Genomic DNA, 15,592 nt, shown 5'->3' with positions numbered 1-15,592 from the left:
ACACAGATAATCTCATCCAGAGCCTGACTTGCCTCATCCAGTATCCAGACAACCTCACTCAGAGCCCAGTTCGCCTTACCCAAATCCCAGCTTGCCTTACTTACTGTCTGGCTTGCCTTTCCCAGAGCCCCCATCACCTCACTTTAACCTGGATCACCTCACTTAGAGCCCGGCTCACCTCACTTTTTGTTGAGCTCAACTTACCCAGAGCCGGCATTTGCACTAGGTCATCCAAGGCCACAAAAGTATCTTCAAGGCAGCTGGGTGGTCATCTGGAGAAAGCAAGTGGTAGGATTCATAGTGGGTGGAGTCTCCTTCACTGTTAGGGGACATATAAGTCCCATCACCACCCCACCAACCCACACATCAGCAGTCATCAATCCTCACAACTCTTTTCCCATTCAGTGGCTTGAGGCTATTACTGTGGGACACACCTTCTCATCAATTTTTCCTCTCCTAAGCCCCAGGGACCCTCCAGTGAAAACCCCTCCCAAGTCCCACCCACAGCTGCTACCATCTAGCAACACCTCATCCGGATGCCTGGGATTCAAGCCTGGCTTGCTAATAGTGGTTATGCATTCAGCCTGAGGTTTGGGAGACAGTTTTTGGTGGTGTTTAATATGCATTTATTGAAACAGTGAATAAAGATTTTGCTCTCTTTCCATGTTCACTTCTAACACACTGGTAATTTTTATGTAAGTGGTTGTTTCTTTACCCCACTCCTTTCCAGGCTATAACTCTGCGAAAATGCAAACTAATATTTTGGAAATGAAATTCTTGGATTGGCCAGAAGCACAGCCCAGCCTTGGCTCAGCCCTGTGTCTCACTTTCTGCTCATGTGTCAATTTGCCTAGGTTATGGTTTCGGTTATTTGGTCAAGCAGGAGCTGGCTTGATTGCCACAGTGAGGATATTTTGTGGATTTAAATCCTAGCACACTGATTGCATCTGTGGCTGGTAACAACTACAATCAACTATGGAGATTGCCTTTATCAATGAGAGAAGTTTCATCTAATCAGTTGAAGGGCTTAAAAGAAGTGATTTCAGCAGTCAGTAGGGACAATTTCCATCTTTATATCAGCCAGCCAGTTTCCCCTGGGGAATTGATCAATAACCTTCTTCAGAGTTCCCAGCTTGTATCCAGTCCCCTGAAATTTGGGACTGTCCATTCTCACAGCTACATGAGTCAATTCATATAACAAATCTCATAATATTGCATACTTTATCTATCTATCTATCTATAGAAGGATAGATAGCTCTTCTGTAAGTTCTGTTTCCCTGGAGAACCCTTACTAATACACCTTCTTTTCACTTGGTCATCATCAGACATCTCCTGGGTGATCATACCCAGCACCATGGCCTTATTTCTGAAAAATGTGCTACTAATATTTAAACACTTTTAATACTAAAAAAAAACCTCTATAATTAATAGCACAATTTAAAAATTTGCTGTCATCAGTTGCAGCAAATGTTCCACACCAGTGCAAGGTGTTGGTGGTGGAATGATATATGCCCCCTGTATTTTTATATAAACGTCTTCTCTTCTTCTGTAAAAGCACAATTTCCTTAACAATAGAATAAAATAAAACTGTCTAATGTTGGAAGCAGTAGACGTGGCCTTGATGAATTATCCCCTTAATCTACTGTATCTTCATATTCCTTTCTGAGGTCAGGGTTTGGGAGTCTACGAGCCTCTAATAAACAATAGAGAAATTTTATTCGCATTCTTGGTGGATTTTGTTTTGCTTGGTTTGGTTTGGTTTTGCCTTAGGGGGATAATTTTTAAGACTGTAGAAATTATATCAGATACCCTTGTAGAACTCAAAGGCTTACTCTCCAAAATTTCCAAAGTCAGTATCATGAACTAAAAGAACTGAAACCATCTCACAAATAGTCTTAAAACTGACATGTCCATAAAGAACAGCTGAGCAGTAACCGGTAAACTACTGGGCAGAAGACAACTCTGTTAACACCAGGCCCACTCTGTTACCATTGAAGATAGGCAGTCGGGTCTCTGAGCCTCAACTGATAGGCAAGCACCTCCCCAGGCACCTTCCCTGGAGCTTCACAGGCAGCAGCACTCTCACCCCAATGGGGAAAGCTAACATGTTGGATGCCCAGCTTCATTCCAGCACAGGACACTCACTTGCGTTTTTCACTACGGAGCCTGGTAGAGAGGGTGGCAAGCCTCAGCATGGCTCTAGCCACACATGTTTACCAACAGAAGCAGTGGGGCAGTTGCAAGTTTGGAACCCTGCCCAAATTGAGATTTGGCAAGCTGACCTCCTAGCAAATTCCAGGTCTAGCTTCCAATTCCAAAGTATGGCTGTGAAGACCACAGGCAGCAGGGTTGGAGCAGCCATCCAACTGCACACGTGTAGAAATGAGGATGAGCTGCTCCATAGGGATAATTTAAAGTTGCCTCTGGTAAGGAAGCCTGTATCTCTCCCCACAGAGGAAGGGCACGAACGTTATCAAGGAAAGTGTATCTCCAGCAATGCCCAAGATATGGAAACCCTTGTCCTATTTCCTACATGGAACCCGCAAGGCTTTGGAAAGGAAACTCTAGCCATGAGGGAAGGAACCCCTGAAACCCTTGTTAGGATTCGTGAAAAGTGGCAACATGTCCATCTGGCCCACAGATTTTCCCTCAAACTTAGAGCAAAACTGGGCCAACAATATTAAGTCAGCCCCCTTCAGATGCCAATCAATTGGATTTGCAGTTTGATTCCAAAGACACAGTCAGAAACTCCCAGTTGATAACCCCATCAAGGAAGTCTCAGAAACTCACCAATTTCTTGCCCACACATGCCAGTACCCAGCCACTCCAGCAAACAGGGCAAAACTCAGAGAGGGTTACAGAGATCAGAATGGAAACAACTGGCGAATCGAAAACTCCAACTGAACCAGCACAAATCAAAGACTGTCCCTAGGCACTGCCAGGCAAACCCCAGCACACATAACCCCAGGGGGCCAGAGCAGCCTGCATTGGACAGTAAGTGCTGCAAAAGAGAGAGGGATAGTCATCTCTATGCCCACCACCAGGCCTCATCTAGATCAAGAAAGACCTCCACATGCAACTCATAGGGCTGGGAGTCTTGTGAAAAGTCATCTCTTGAAACCTGGAGTTCTGTGTCAGGATCATCCTCAACTCACCTTGAAACCAAATGCCCACTGGAAGGTCAGAATATTCTCTGCAGAGCTGTCCTTCAGCCAGCAACACTGTCAGGGAGCCAGGATCTCACCTAGGATGGGAGGATTGTGTGAAGGACTGTGTCACTGTGGTACTATTGTAGTGGTAGTTACTGCTACTACCACAGTGACACAGCCCCATCCAAAACCCCACTAGGGCTCACTAGGGACATTCTGCATTTGAGTGTCTGGGTGAAAGGACAGCAGCACCTACCAACATGTAAAATGCACACTTATTCGACCTAGGCGCCCTCTTGTGGGAGGCAGAATGCAGAGGCAAAAGAACAGGCACCCCATCATTGATTATAACGGAGAAGAGAAAACATGCCTGGAAGTGGGCTGGGCCTCCTCTGCACCTGACTCTCCATTGTACCTCCTCCAGGTGCTGCTGAAGCCAGGATTGGAATAGAGGTTGCACAGGGTCACCACCAGGGCTGCAGGTGTGCTTTGTGGAGTGGAGAGCTATGGAGGTCTCCAATCTCTGCCGTGGTGCAGGCAGTTTTCAGGAGAGGCAATATGTGCAGGAGCGCAGCAGTGACAGAATCAAGTGAGCAATGAGCCACACCTTAACCCTAAAGTAGACCCAGCCAGCAAATTGATCAAGTGAGGTGCAGGAGGGGGAGAGCCTCTTTAGCTATGCCATTCACAGAATAAGGAGCTCTCCCCTAGGCTGGAATGTGCCGTCTCACCCTCCCAGCTCAGACTTTGCACCCTCCTCTGCCTTTCTGCTTGGGAGAATAAATGACCCCAGAGTGACCCATGCACAGGGGAGGGGGGTTTACCTCATAGGGCAGGATTCCAAAATGGACATGCGCAAACCAGCCACGGACCATGCCCTGACATTGTTTGGCAGGAGCATCAGGACAGAGGGAGGCTAGGGGGCATTCACCCACCAGAGAGGTCTCCATGGGCTCTCAAGTAAGAGACCCCAGAATTTGGAGACATCCTCACACCCTCCTCTAGGTGCTTTGCCTCCATCCCCAAGGTCAGCTTCTGTCTGTGGGGTGGTGTGTCCCCTGGGATGTTCGCCTGCCAGGGCCCCACAGAGGGGATTGAGGGTGGGTGTGTAACACTGTGGGTTACTGTTCAGGTTGCTATGGCCACAGTGGCACAATGCCTGTCAAAAACCTTGACAAAAGTCTGTGTCCCCAAGCACTTATCCTCCTGCCAAGAACATACACTCCAGGGTTTGTGAATCTGGCCACACCACCAGGTTATGGTGCTTACCAGAACATGACATCCTATAATGCAAACCTGCTGGGATGTAGGTGCTGACAGTGAGAACATGACCCCTCCCTGAAGTCCACTCCTCTGCTTGTTACAGCAGAAACAAGATTCCTGTTCACCCTCCTGTGAAGCACATAGGACCATGAAACACATAGACAAAAGCCACCCCTATCCCCGGGTGCAACCAAACTTTGCTCCATGGTAGGTGTCCCTACTGTTGACCCTCCCCAAACCAGAGAGGCGGAGTCCAGCTGGCACTCCTTCGGAGGAGTTTGCCCCTTTGCAAAGACTTGGCTACCAACTCAACAAGCACCCATGTCTGAGCCTTTTCCCAGGGGTTTCAATGGGGATCTGGACCTGGGTAGGTTCAGGGGTCTTCAATGAAGCCCCCTCTCCCTTGATAGGCCTGCTAATGCACTCTGCCTGTCTAGCCCACAGCTCAGCTTTCAGAACTTAGCTACTCCAGAAGTAGCCTGGACAAGGCAGGTTGGGTGCTACCCATGGCCTCCTCCAGTCCTGTGGGAACACACAATATTGTCAGGGCCTCTATCACTGTGGGTGGAGTAGTGGGTACCACAATGATGAAGCCTGTGCTCAAAACTGCACTGGCACAGCTGGACCCCTGCCACCCCTGCCAGGAAATAGGCCTGGTGTTCTGTGCATCCTCCCAACAGTACTAGAAGTACCCTCTCCTGGGGAGGCCTCATGCCACCCTGCCCCCAACACCAGACTGACAGCATCAGTCCCTGTGGCCACCCTGGGGGCATATGGGAGGAAGTGGAGCAAGGTCTCATGTCCCTCGGGGACAGCCACATTTCTCCAGAGTGGAGAGGCTGGTGGAGTTTTGGGCGGAAAGCAGGAAAGAGTGGACTGCTGCATGGGGGGAGTGACTGTTTGGGTGTGCTCAAGAGGACCATCTACTGGACATGGGGCCTGAGATCCCTTGAGTGGGCCCTGTGCACCTCAGCCACAACCAGAAGCCAATGCCTTTAAGTATTCATCAGCCTGGGGCCAGGGAGTAGGACAGGGGCCCAAAGAGCTCACAGTGAAGGTTGGGTCACTAAGAACTATGAAGGCCAGGGTCCCTCCCCCAGCCCAGACTGCCTCTATTGCTGTCTTTCTTTCCTGGGCTCATTCTCAGGAGAGAAAAGGACAATTTCCTTGGCCATACCCAGGGTCCTTGGGTCTTGCCTGCCCCTGCTGTCCCTTACCCCCTAGAGCCCCAGTCCTTCCCTGAGTCATCCTGAATCATACCCATTACTCGACCTCACCTAGGGAAGCTGACCGAGGAACCGTTTTCACACACTCAGGCTAAAGGAACATTCCAGAAATTGCTGTGTACCCGCAAAAGTCTCTCCCTGTCCCATGCAGGGAGACAGTCAGTGTGAGGATGGCCATCAGGGGACAGGGCCAGCCGCCTGCTCTGCCCAAACCCCAGGAAAGATGCACAGTGTCCATCCCCTCCACTCCCCTCCCTGCAATGTGCCTGTTTCTCAAGACTTCATCCTAGGGCCACTAGGCTCCTATCCACCCCACAGCATATGTGTGTCACCACAAGCATTTTCCTGGGGGAAGAGGAATGTGGGAGGGTCCACCCACACCTGCCCACAATGGCAGAGGAGATGCAGGAAGGTCTAAAACCTGAGAACCATCCACAGAAAAGATAGAGGGCCCAAGTAGGGCACCTCACACAGAAGCTTTTTCAAAGGACCCTCCTACTGTGTTACTATAACTACCACAGCCACAGACCTAGGAACAAAAACCTGGCTGGGAACCCCACTGGGATTCACTAGCTCCCTCAGCTCTGAGCCACACCCTCCAATGCCCAAAACACACACTAGCCAGGAGAGGCCTGAACGCTTTGCTTCTTCAAGACCATCCTGTGGCCAGGTGCAGTATCTACCCACTGACCAGGAAGTTCAAAGAGCTGAGCAATGAGACGGCCACACTGAACCCCTCTACCCCTCTCTCCAACAGCAGCACTTGGAACCCTACAAGGCTGTCCACATCATGAGCCTCTCTCCTGGCCTCCTGGACACAGAGACAGCTCTGGGGCAAATCATCCATGGTGGGCAAGCTCCCAATGGGCAAGACCTGCACAGACCCTCCCTTCCAACAGGCCCCATTGACCCACAGAGTCAGGCTGTAAAACCGGAGGTCCCTTGCCACCTACCCAACCACTGAGGAAGGGCTAACCTGGTTGGCCAGGCTGGGGCATGCTTAGCAGATGAGTATCTTTGGGGAGGGTTCCCTGGCTGTTCAGGCACATTGTGACTGTGTCTATGGGAGGCATATAGCAGAGCAGACCCTGGTGGGGGGCACACAGCCCTTTTTAGAGACAGTTCTTTCCACTAGCAGCCATCCTCTTCCCCCACAGAAAGCACTGCCCAGAGCAGGGCCGCCCCAGGGGTCCAGCCTGACTTTAGAGAGTCAGAGATCAGAGACTACCCACCCAAAGCTCACATAGTGGCCTCAGGGCCAGGAACATCAGAGTCTATGACCACAAGTTGGCTCCTCTCCTCAACAGACACTGGGCCAGGCCCCAAGGCCCTGCTATGGTCCCACTCAGCATGACCCTAGCTCCAGCAGGCAGGGGTGGGATGGGTTCTTGCCAGCCTATGCAATGGCTCCCAGGAGGCCCGACCATGGCATCTGCCCTTGAAGGCACTATCCACCTGAGGTCAGCCAGTGTGGCCAGACCCACCACATGTGTCACTTATCTCAACCACCCTCTAATTCCTCAGTTTTACCATTGGGAGTCCTCAGCTTGGCCTGTTCAGGTGTTGACCCTTGAGCTTAGCCCCAGGTTCTCTAAGAAGCCCCCTCTCCCGTGACAGCCCCAAGCTCCATGGTACCAGTATGTTGGTCAACTGCTTGAACCCCTCTTGCTTGTTGTATGCCCCTGCACAGGCCCCACCTCCAGGCACCCAGGCATGTTATTCTCATAAAGCACCAGGCAGTGGTCTAAATGACTACAGAGAACAAAGCGACATCCCCTCATAGCAACCAGGGCCAGCATGAGGCACCCCAGCACCTCTGCAGACCCTCTATCCTCTGAGTTCCAACCTCAGCAACAGACCCAGGCTGACCCAGACTTCACACTTGACTCTTTGTGGCTGGGATCCCAAGCCCACCACGCTCTGACCTCTGGTTCCTGGGAGTGATGGTTCCAGAGCGGGAACCGGAGGAAAGACAATGTAAGGCGGGTTCTGCATGAGAAGACTGAAATTACAGGCCGCTGGTAAATAAGGGGCAGGGTCCCAGTGCTGCTGGATAGGTGTGCTGGGGTCTAGGGAGAAGGAAAGCTTCAGGGTTCAGTTCTGGGGATGCAGGAGAGAGGCCAAGAGAGGTGAGAGGCCAGAGGTGGTAGAGCCAGTGACACAGTGCCATGAAGCCCAGAGAGTACGGTTTATGGCTTCAGGTTATGGCCAAGTCCCCAACCTCATCCCCTAGTTCTCAAAGACAACAAGACAGGAATTGCCAGGCCTGTCCTGAACATCTCACATGATCACCACCAGTCCTCACACCAGTCTAGCCAGCACGCTGCATCACCCCTTTCACAGTGGGGAAACTGAGGTACGAGACAGTAGAGGGCCTGGTACAGGCTAACCTGGGTAGTTTAGGAGGAGACTTCGGGCCCGCCCTCAAGTCCTGCACTCAACCCTGGCCACACTGTCTGCACAGGAGCCTATAAAGTAAACTCCTTCCAACCCCCAACACCATGAGTACCATGTCTGAGCCCTTTCCCTGGGGCCTCAGCCAGGGTCAGGATCCAGGAGGCCCCAGGGGCCCTGGATAACCCCCTTCTACCTTGCCCATCCGGGGAATGCACTGTTCCTTACTTCACTTACAGCTGAGCCTCCAGATCAGCCCCTGGCTCCCCTGCAGCAAACTGGACATGGTGAGGTTCTGCAGGGATACATGATATTGTCCAGGTTTCAATCACAGTGGATATAGTAGCAGCTACCACAGTGATATGGCCTGTGGTCTAAAATATGCTGACACTGGCTGCCCTGCTGCAGTGGCTGGGCTTAGTGATCCATGCCTCTCCCAAAAGTGCTAGGAGGCTGGAAATAGGTCTCTTCTCCCAGTGGGGCCTTGGGAGGCTCAGCCACACACCGGTCAGCAGTAAATGGTGTTTCCTGGTCTCTGAAGAGCATTCCACGGGCAGACCCACCAGAAGCCCCCTCCCTGCTTTCCCAGGACAAGAAGAATGCCATTGTCTGCCTACCACTGGCCCAATTAAGCCCCAGCCTGCAGCTTCCTGCAGCTTCCTGCAATGTCAGTCCAAGAGTTCAAGAAATGAAGACACAGCCTCCTTCTGCTGGATAGCCTCGGGACAAGCTGCATGAGATGAGGTGAGATGAGATGAGGTGAGAATGGGGGAAAACTCAACTTTCCCAAGTTGAATTCTTGATATTCTCACAAGCAGTGTGGACAGCCAAAGCTATAGGCTGAGCCCCCAGTCTTGGGGTTTATTCCTATGAAACTTAACCCCACAGGGGATAGGTCAAGCCTACTTAAAATTAAACCTAAGAGCCACTCCCAAGAGAACCTCTTTTGTTGCTCAGATGTGGCTTCTCTCTCCAGCCAACACAGTAAGCAGACTCACCAACCTCCCCCTGTCTACGTGGGACATGACTCCCAGGGGTGTGGATCTTCCTGGCAGCATGCAACAGAAATCCCAGAATGAGCTGAGATTCAGCATCAAGGGATTGAGAAAAACTCTAGAATGAGCTGAGACCCAGCATCAAGGGATTGAGAAAACCTTCTCGACCAAAAGGGGGAGGAGTGAAATGAGACAAAATGTCAATGGCTGAGAGATTCCAAACAGAGTCGAGAGGTTATCCTGAAGGTTATTCTTATGCATTAAGTAGATATTACCCTGTTATCCAAGATGTAATGGAGAGGCTGGAGGAAACTGCCTGAAAATGTAGAACTGTGTCCGAGTAGCCATGTTTCTTGATGACGATTGTATAATGATATAGCTTTCACAATGTGACGGTGTGATTGTGAAAACCTTGTATCTGATGCTCCTTTTATCTACCTTGTCCACAGATGAGAGGAACATATGGAATAAAAATAAATAATAGGGGGAACAAATGTTAAAATAGATTTAGTTTGAAATGCTAGTGATCAGTGAAAGGGATCAATAAGGGGTATGGCCTGTAAATTTTTTTTGTTTGTTTGTTGTATTTTTCTGTTGTCTTTTTATTTCTTTTTCTGAATTGATGCTAATGTTCTGGGAAATGATCATGATGATGAATATGCAACTATGTGATGATATTGTGAATTGCTGAGTGTATGTGTTGGGAATGTTTGTTTCTTGTAATTTTTTTTAATTAATAAAATTTTAGAAAAATGCAAAATTCTACTACCTATTATATAAAATAGATTTTATGCATCTTAGTTTATATACAATTTTGCCTATGTTTTATTTTATAAATAAATAAAATTAAATAAATAAAATTTTAAAAAAAGAGTCAAGTTACCAGGAACCCCTTCCCTGGGAGCCCCTCCATTACCCTACCCCCTGCCAGAGGCCACACAAAGCATGGCCAAGTTCATCAACTCTGAGAAACCCAAGACTTCTCTCCAGGGAGCCACTGCCCCTCCCCAGGGGCACAGGACACTTCCAGCCTCGCCTCTTCTTCCTCTAGCTTTTGCTCTCTTCCTCTCATTCCCTCCACAGGACATCCATAAGGGTGGCCAGGAAAACCATCCCGGGGTGGGGGTGGGCATACACAGAGGTGGAGCACACCAGGAGGATTTGATTAGAGGGCGGATTTGATTTGAGGCTCTATCACTCTGACATTAGCATACCAACTACCAGCATGATAGAGGTCAGAGAAAACACCAGGTCCTGAGAGACAGACCGGACAGGAGGCTACCCCAGAGGTCAAGCCGGGTGAGCTCAGGCTGAGAGGAGATGAGAAGAGACTAAGCAGGGGCTGAGCTGGTGAGCGGGGCTGAGCTGGAGCAGAGCAGGGCCAAGTGGTGCCAGGCGGGAGCCAATTGGAAGCCAAGCAGGACCTAGCAGAGCAGAGCAGGAGCAGCTCTTGGAGGAGCAGGGAGAAAGCTCCAGTGCACAGCAGAGCCAGTGTCCAAAGGGAGCTAGGCAGGATCAGAGGAGGGGCTGAGCCAGCGCTATGAGGGACCCAGAAGGAGCTAAGCGGGGCCAAACAGGAAAGGTTCCTGGGAAGTGGAGCCAGAAGGCCAGGGCAAAATAGAGTGAAAAGACCCGAGAGGAGCATACAGGGGCCCAGCAGGGGTCAAGCGGAAACCCAGCAAGACCGAGGCTGCCAGGCAAAGCCGAGCAGGAGAGGCTGTGGGCAGAGTGGAGCGAGAGGGACCAAACAAAACCCCAGAGACCTGATGGAAGCCATAGATATGTACCCACCATGTGGAGGGGAGGGGAGAAACGCCTCAGTTGAGGATTGCCCTCTTCATTTCCACCCCTGCTCTGGTTCCTGGTCTTCACTCTGAAACCTGCAGATCCCACTTCCAAAGGCTTCTTGGAAGGGTTAGAAAGGGACATTTTGCCTGGGGCCCTGTCACAGTGAACTCTCCACAATGACTCAAGCAGAGCCAAAACCCCTCCAAGAGCCCAGCTTACTGTAAGGGAATCCCTGCACCCACAGAGGCCAAATGCAGGGACCAGAGCCCAGGGTGCAGCCCCTCGGGCACAGGAGAGGACCCAAACCTAGCCAGGTTGGAAGAACACGAAATCTGGATTCAGTTACGGCTGGGATTCAGACTGACATCAGGCCCAGGAGAAATGACCATCTTTTGCTCCACAAGGGACAAGAAAATCCCAACCTATGGGGAATAGTGTCCTGACAATAGGCAAAGTTGAAAGTCCCACAGAATCTGACTTTGAAGATGTTCAGAGCTGAAGAGAAAAGGAGTCCAAGACCCCACCTCACCTGCAAGCCACACAAGACCAAGGTTTTGAGCAGGGTAAGCCTGAGTGTGGTCTAAGCTGAATCAGAATTTGTGTGGGCCTGTGGCACAGTGGTTATAATTGGGGATATCACAATAACACATGACCCATGTAAAACTATCCCTGAAGCTGCCGAGAGCTCAGGGTTGCGGGTCAGGCCCACATGACAGATAGAAACTTAATTCCAGCACAGACCCTCCTCTTACCAAGAACATCTGCCTCAGGGAATGGCCCACAGCACCTGGGGGATTCTGGGCAGCTCTGTGTCACTGTGGTTACAGCTGGAGCTACCACAGTGAGGAAGGCTGTGTCCAAAACTGCTGTGTGGCAGTCAACCAGAAATGCAGCCAGGGCTGGAAGTCAGACCAGACAGTGAAAAACATTGCTTGCCCTGAGCACCCACACTCCACTGGACCTCAGTTCCTCCATGCGTATGTTCATTTCATGCTGAGGATATCAGGCACCAGCCACCTGAGAGTGACATCATCCTCCAGCCTTGGTTAGGACACCCCTGGCTTGAGCAGACCCTATTAAGAACTCTTGGGGAGACAGGTGTGTCTAGTTCCACAGAGAAGCAAAATGAGGTCAGGCAGAGAAATGACTGCCAGCAGACATCAAAGGCTACCTGCCACTTCTCAGGGAGCCTGAACCCAGCCTTGGGCAGCCCAGCCTTGGCCCCTGGCCCATGAACCCACTTTGTTGTGTAACCTGACAGGAGGGTCTGGCTGAGGGCACTAGGTGTGTGACCACTGGTATTCCCATGTTCCTGGAAATCTCTGCTCAGGAAACAGAATGACCTCACCGTCCCTCAGTCTTAGCAGAGTGATGACCCAGGAGGTTGCCTTCAGACATTCTTGGCCCCCTTACTCCACCAAAAAGTGTTAAAAGTATTTTATGGCTGTAAGGGCATAAAGATTTAAGCAATCTGGGCCAAACTCACTGTTGTATATTCATTAGGATATGTTCTTTTTGATTTTGAAAGAAAATATTAAAACATTTTCATTGGTCAGTAAAACTGTGCCCATTGTCCTGGCAGATGACTTAACCCTGGACTCTGGGCCAGGCCCCCTCCTCAGCCACGGAGTTAAAATACAAATCTAACACACTCCAGATAGTCTGGGTCACAAATGGGTCATTCTTGCACTCCAGAGAGGCCAGTGCCATGGCAAAGGCAGGTGAAGAGCAAAGGTGCCAAACAGGTATGATTTCTGTGCCCTCCAGGAGCCCATTTGGGGAGCTCAGATACTCCTACCACTCTGGGGGATTCCCTAAGACCTGGTATCCAGTGCGGGCTGCGCCAACTGGAATCTAGTCCAGTGTATCCACCAGAACCTAAGAAAAGGTCCCTCCTCTCAGCCAAGGACCTGGCCTTTCTGGAGCCCACCCAGGCCCACAGAGAAATCCCTGGAAGCCTGAAACCCACCATGGAGCAGAACAAGGTGCATAGAGTCTACCTGACATGCCACCCCACCCCCGACTCCCATCCCAAGACAAACCAACCTGCACAATCTGCATTCATTCAGTAAATATCCTGGTGGCCCAGTACATAGCATGCCCTGAGTTAGTCGGGCACTGGTACTACAATGGGGTCACATGATGACTGATTATACGTATCCATTTGGCAAAGCTTTGGTGTCCACTTGTTTGGTCAAACACTGGCCTGAATGTTACTGTGAAGGTATTTTGTAAATGTGTTTATATTAGTGTCTAATCTATGATCAATTGACTAAGTAAAGAAGATTCTTTTCAGCCACGTGGTTGAACTGGAGGTCTTAAGAGCAAAAACTGAGGTTTCTGGTAGATGAATTTTGTACTCAATGACAAAAGGAAGGAAGGAAAGGAGGAAGTGAGGACAGGAGATAGGGAGAGGGAGGGTGAAAGGGAGAGCAAAAGAAGAAAGAAAATAAGGAAGGAGCAAAGGAGAAGAGAAAAATGAAAAGAAAAAAACAATGATCTTACCACAATTTCAGGCCTCTGGTCTGCTCTGCAGGCTTTGGACTTGCCAGCCCCCACAATTGTGTGATACAATTCTTTAAAATAAGTCTTTTGCTATATGCATGCGTCCATGTGGTTCTATTTTTTTGGAAACTCCTGACTGATTCAAGCTGAGACAAATTTGTTTTCCACCCTATAAATCAGTCAGTAACAGATAACACCACACAGGCTTGCAGAAACTCAGTGAAAGACCATGAAGGGAAGGTTAGGATGTCCTGATACTGTGTCACCCTACCCGGTCCAGCCTGGGTCAGTCTGGGCAACTTCTTGGAGGAAGCAGAACTTTTATTTGAGCCTTGAAGAATTTGTAGACATGAACTCTACTAAGGGGGTGGGGTTGTAAGCAGAACACTTGCGCTTGGAGGGTCAGTGAAGGAATCCAGGGTCTAAGGAAGGATGCTGGAGGGTAGACAGAGACTGAACTGATGCCCCATGGTCTGTGGAATATGGGAATCTCACTCTGCCTGCAGCAGAAGAGAAGGCACCAGGAGGTTCTGAAACAACAGGAAGACATGTTCACAGGGGAACAGGAGCAGAGGGGAGAAAGGATAAGCACTGGTGCCAGAAGGACCCTGAGATTTCTGGCTTGCAGGAAGCCCCCTAAAAATATGGGGCTCCTTGGGAGGGATGAGGCAAGGTGAGACTGAAAGCAACTTTTGATGGTTCACATTAGGTCTGAGGTCCTTGAAGACCTTCACTGAGATGCTAGGACCAGCTAGGTATCAGGGGATCCAGGCCACACAGAAGCTAGACTGAGGGAGATAGCAGCTGGAGGTGACTTGGAGAGGACCACAGAGTGGTGATGGAGGGAACTCTGATGCACACCATCCTGGCAAGGACCAGACCCATTCAGGGACAGGACACAGAGGGCTTCAGGAAATACTTTTGTCCACAGACACAAAGGACAAACTGGTGCTCCTCTCCATGGGGATTCAGGGTGTGCACCCCAACGGCAGATGTGGAAATGGAACAGGGAATTAGTTGAACAGGGAGACACTACACGAGAGTCTTCCTGAGGAAACTCTGGGGGTACTGTGGGGCCTCAGGGTGTGGGGACAAGGGCAGCCAGAGAAAGGTTGGCAGTCTGCATTGCCATGCCATAAACATGTGTGTGCCACTACTTGGCCATGCAGTGTCCTGCAGTCCACCTGGGCTGGGCCACAGCACATAGGGAGGACCCTGGTGGGACTGAGGCTAGGAAGGGTCAACATAAGACCCCAAAGACAAGGATGCCTCACAAGTTCCATTGGCCCCATCCATGCTCGGGTTTGAAGTTGGAAGTATGACAGTGGAGATATTAGTGGCATAGGGACTTCAGATTAGCTGCATGGTGGACCCCCAAACCAGAAAGATGCAGCAGGGTGGTTTCTGCTGTGTATGCAGAAGAGTTTGTAAGAGAGGGTCTTGGGGTCTCACAGCTTGTACTGTTTGCTGGAACTAAAACAAAGTGAATGTAGGTGCTGATGGTACATGGCTGGGGTAGATGGAACCAATAGAATCAAAACAAATCTGAGAGAGCCCACATACCCTTTGCTCTTTTTCTCCTCTACAAATTGACCATTACAACACCAAGCCACTCTTGTCCCTGATCCATCCAGCATGACCTAGGCCCAACACCAGGACTTGTCATTCTCCATTGCCCCACTTGCTAAATCACAGTATCTAGCATCCCTACCTCCCTCTCTCAGCCTTCAGGCCCCCACTTCTTTCCTCACCCAGCTTGAGTCCTCACCAATTACCACATCTGCATCTGTCAACTCCCCACCCCACCCCACCCCACCCCCTACATAGTCTTTCTAGTTCTTACCATACAATTCTACACATCCACATTGTCTTTGGGTCTAGGCCAAGGACTGTGACTGTCAGCGGTCCAGGTGCCATTTTGGATTCATGCCCACTCACTGCACAAGGCTGTGGACTGCCCAGCTTGGCTTCTACAGCCCCCTTCTCAATCACTCTTTGGGGTAAGAAATCCTAGGTGTCCACTTAATATCTATTCTCTCCTCTTCCTTCCTAACACAGTCCTGACCCATACATCTAAGAGCAGCCATATGAAACCACTTCTGGCCAATGACATGTAAGCTGAGTCACCAGATAAGGATTCTGGGGAAACATGTTGAAAGCACCGGTCAGCCAGAGGATAGTTCCCTACTTGATCTTTGTCTATTCTGAGATACAGATGCAATGCCTAGAAATGAGCAGTCCCTGTGACCACCTGATAGCAGAACAGAAAATT

General features: G+C 50.2%; 1 gene segment (V, D, J or C); it reads left to right on the top strand.

The window, feature by feature from the left end:
- Positions 1 to 3,166: 3,166 nt before the first annotated feature.
- LOC143675569 (Ig mu chain C region membrane-bound form-like) overlaps positions 3,167 to 15,592 on the top strand; it is a 48,777-nt gene continuing 36,351 nt past the window's right edge. The window contains 2 exon segments of the C gene segment in view: positions 3,167 to 3,180; positions 3,269 to 3,314. Coding sequence covers positions 3,167 to 3,180; positions 3,269 to 3,314 — 60 coding nt within the window.

The sequence above is a fragment of the Tamandua tetradactyla genome, chromosome 3 (assembly GCF_023851605.1).
Source record: "Tamandua tetradactyla isolate mTamTet1 chromosome 3, mTamTet1.pri, whole genome shotgun sequence".
NCBI lineage: Eukaryota > Metazoa > Chordata > Mammalia > Pilosa > Myrmecophagidae > Tamandua > Tamandua tetradactyla.
Note: the sequence above shows the minus strand (reverse complement) of the source record. Positions and strands in the feature narration are given on the sequence as shown.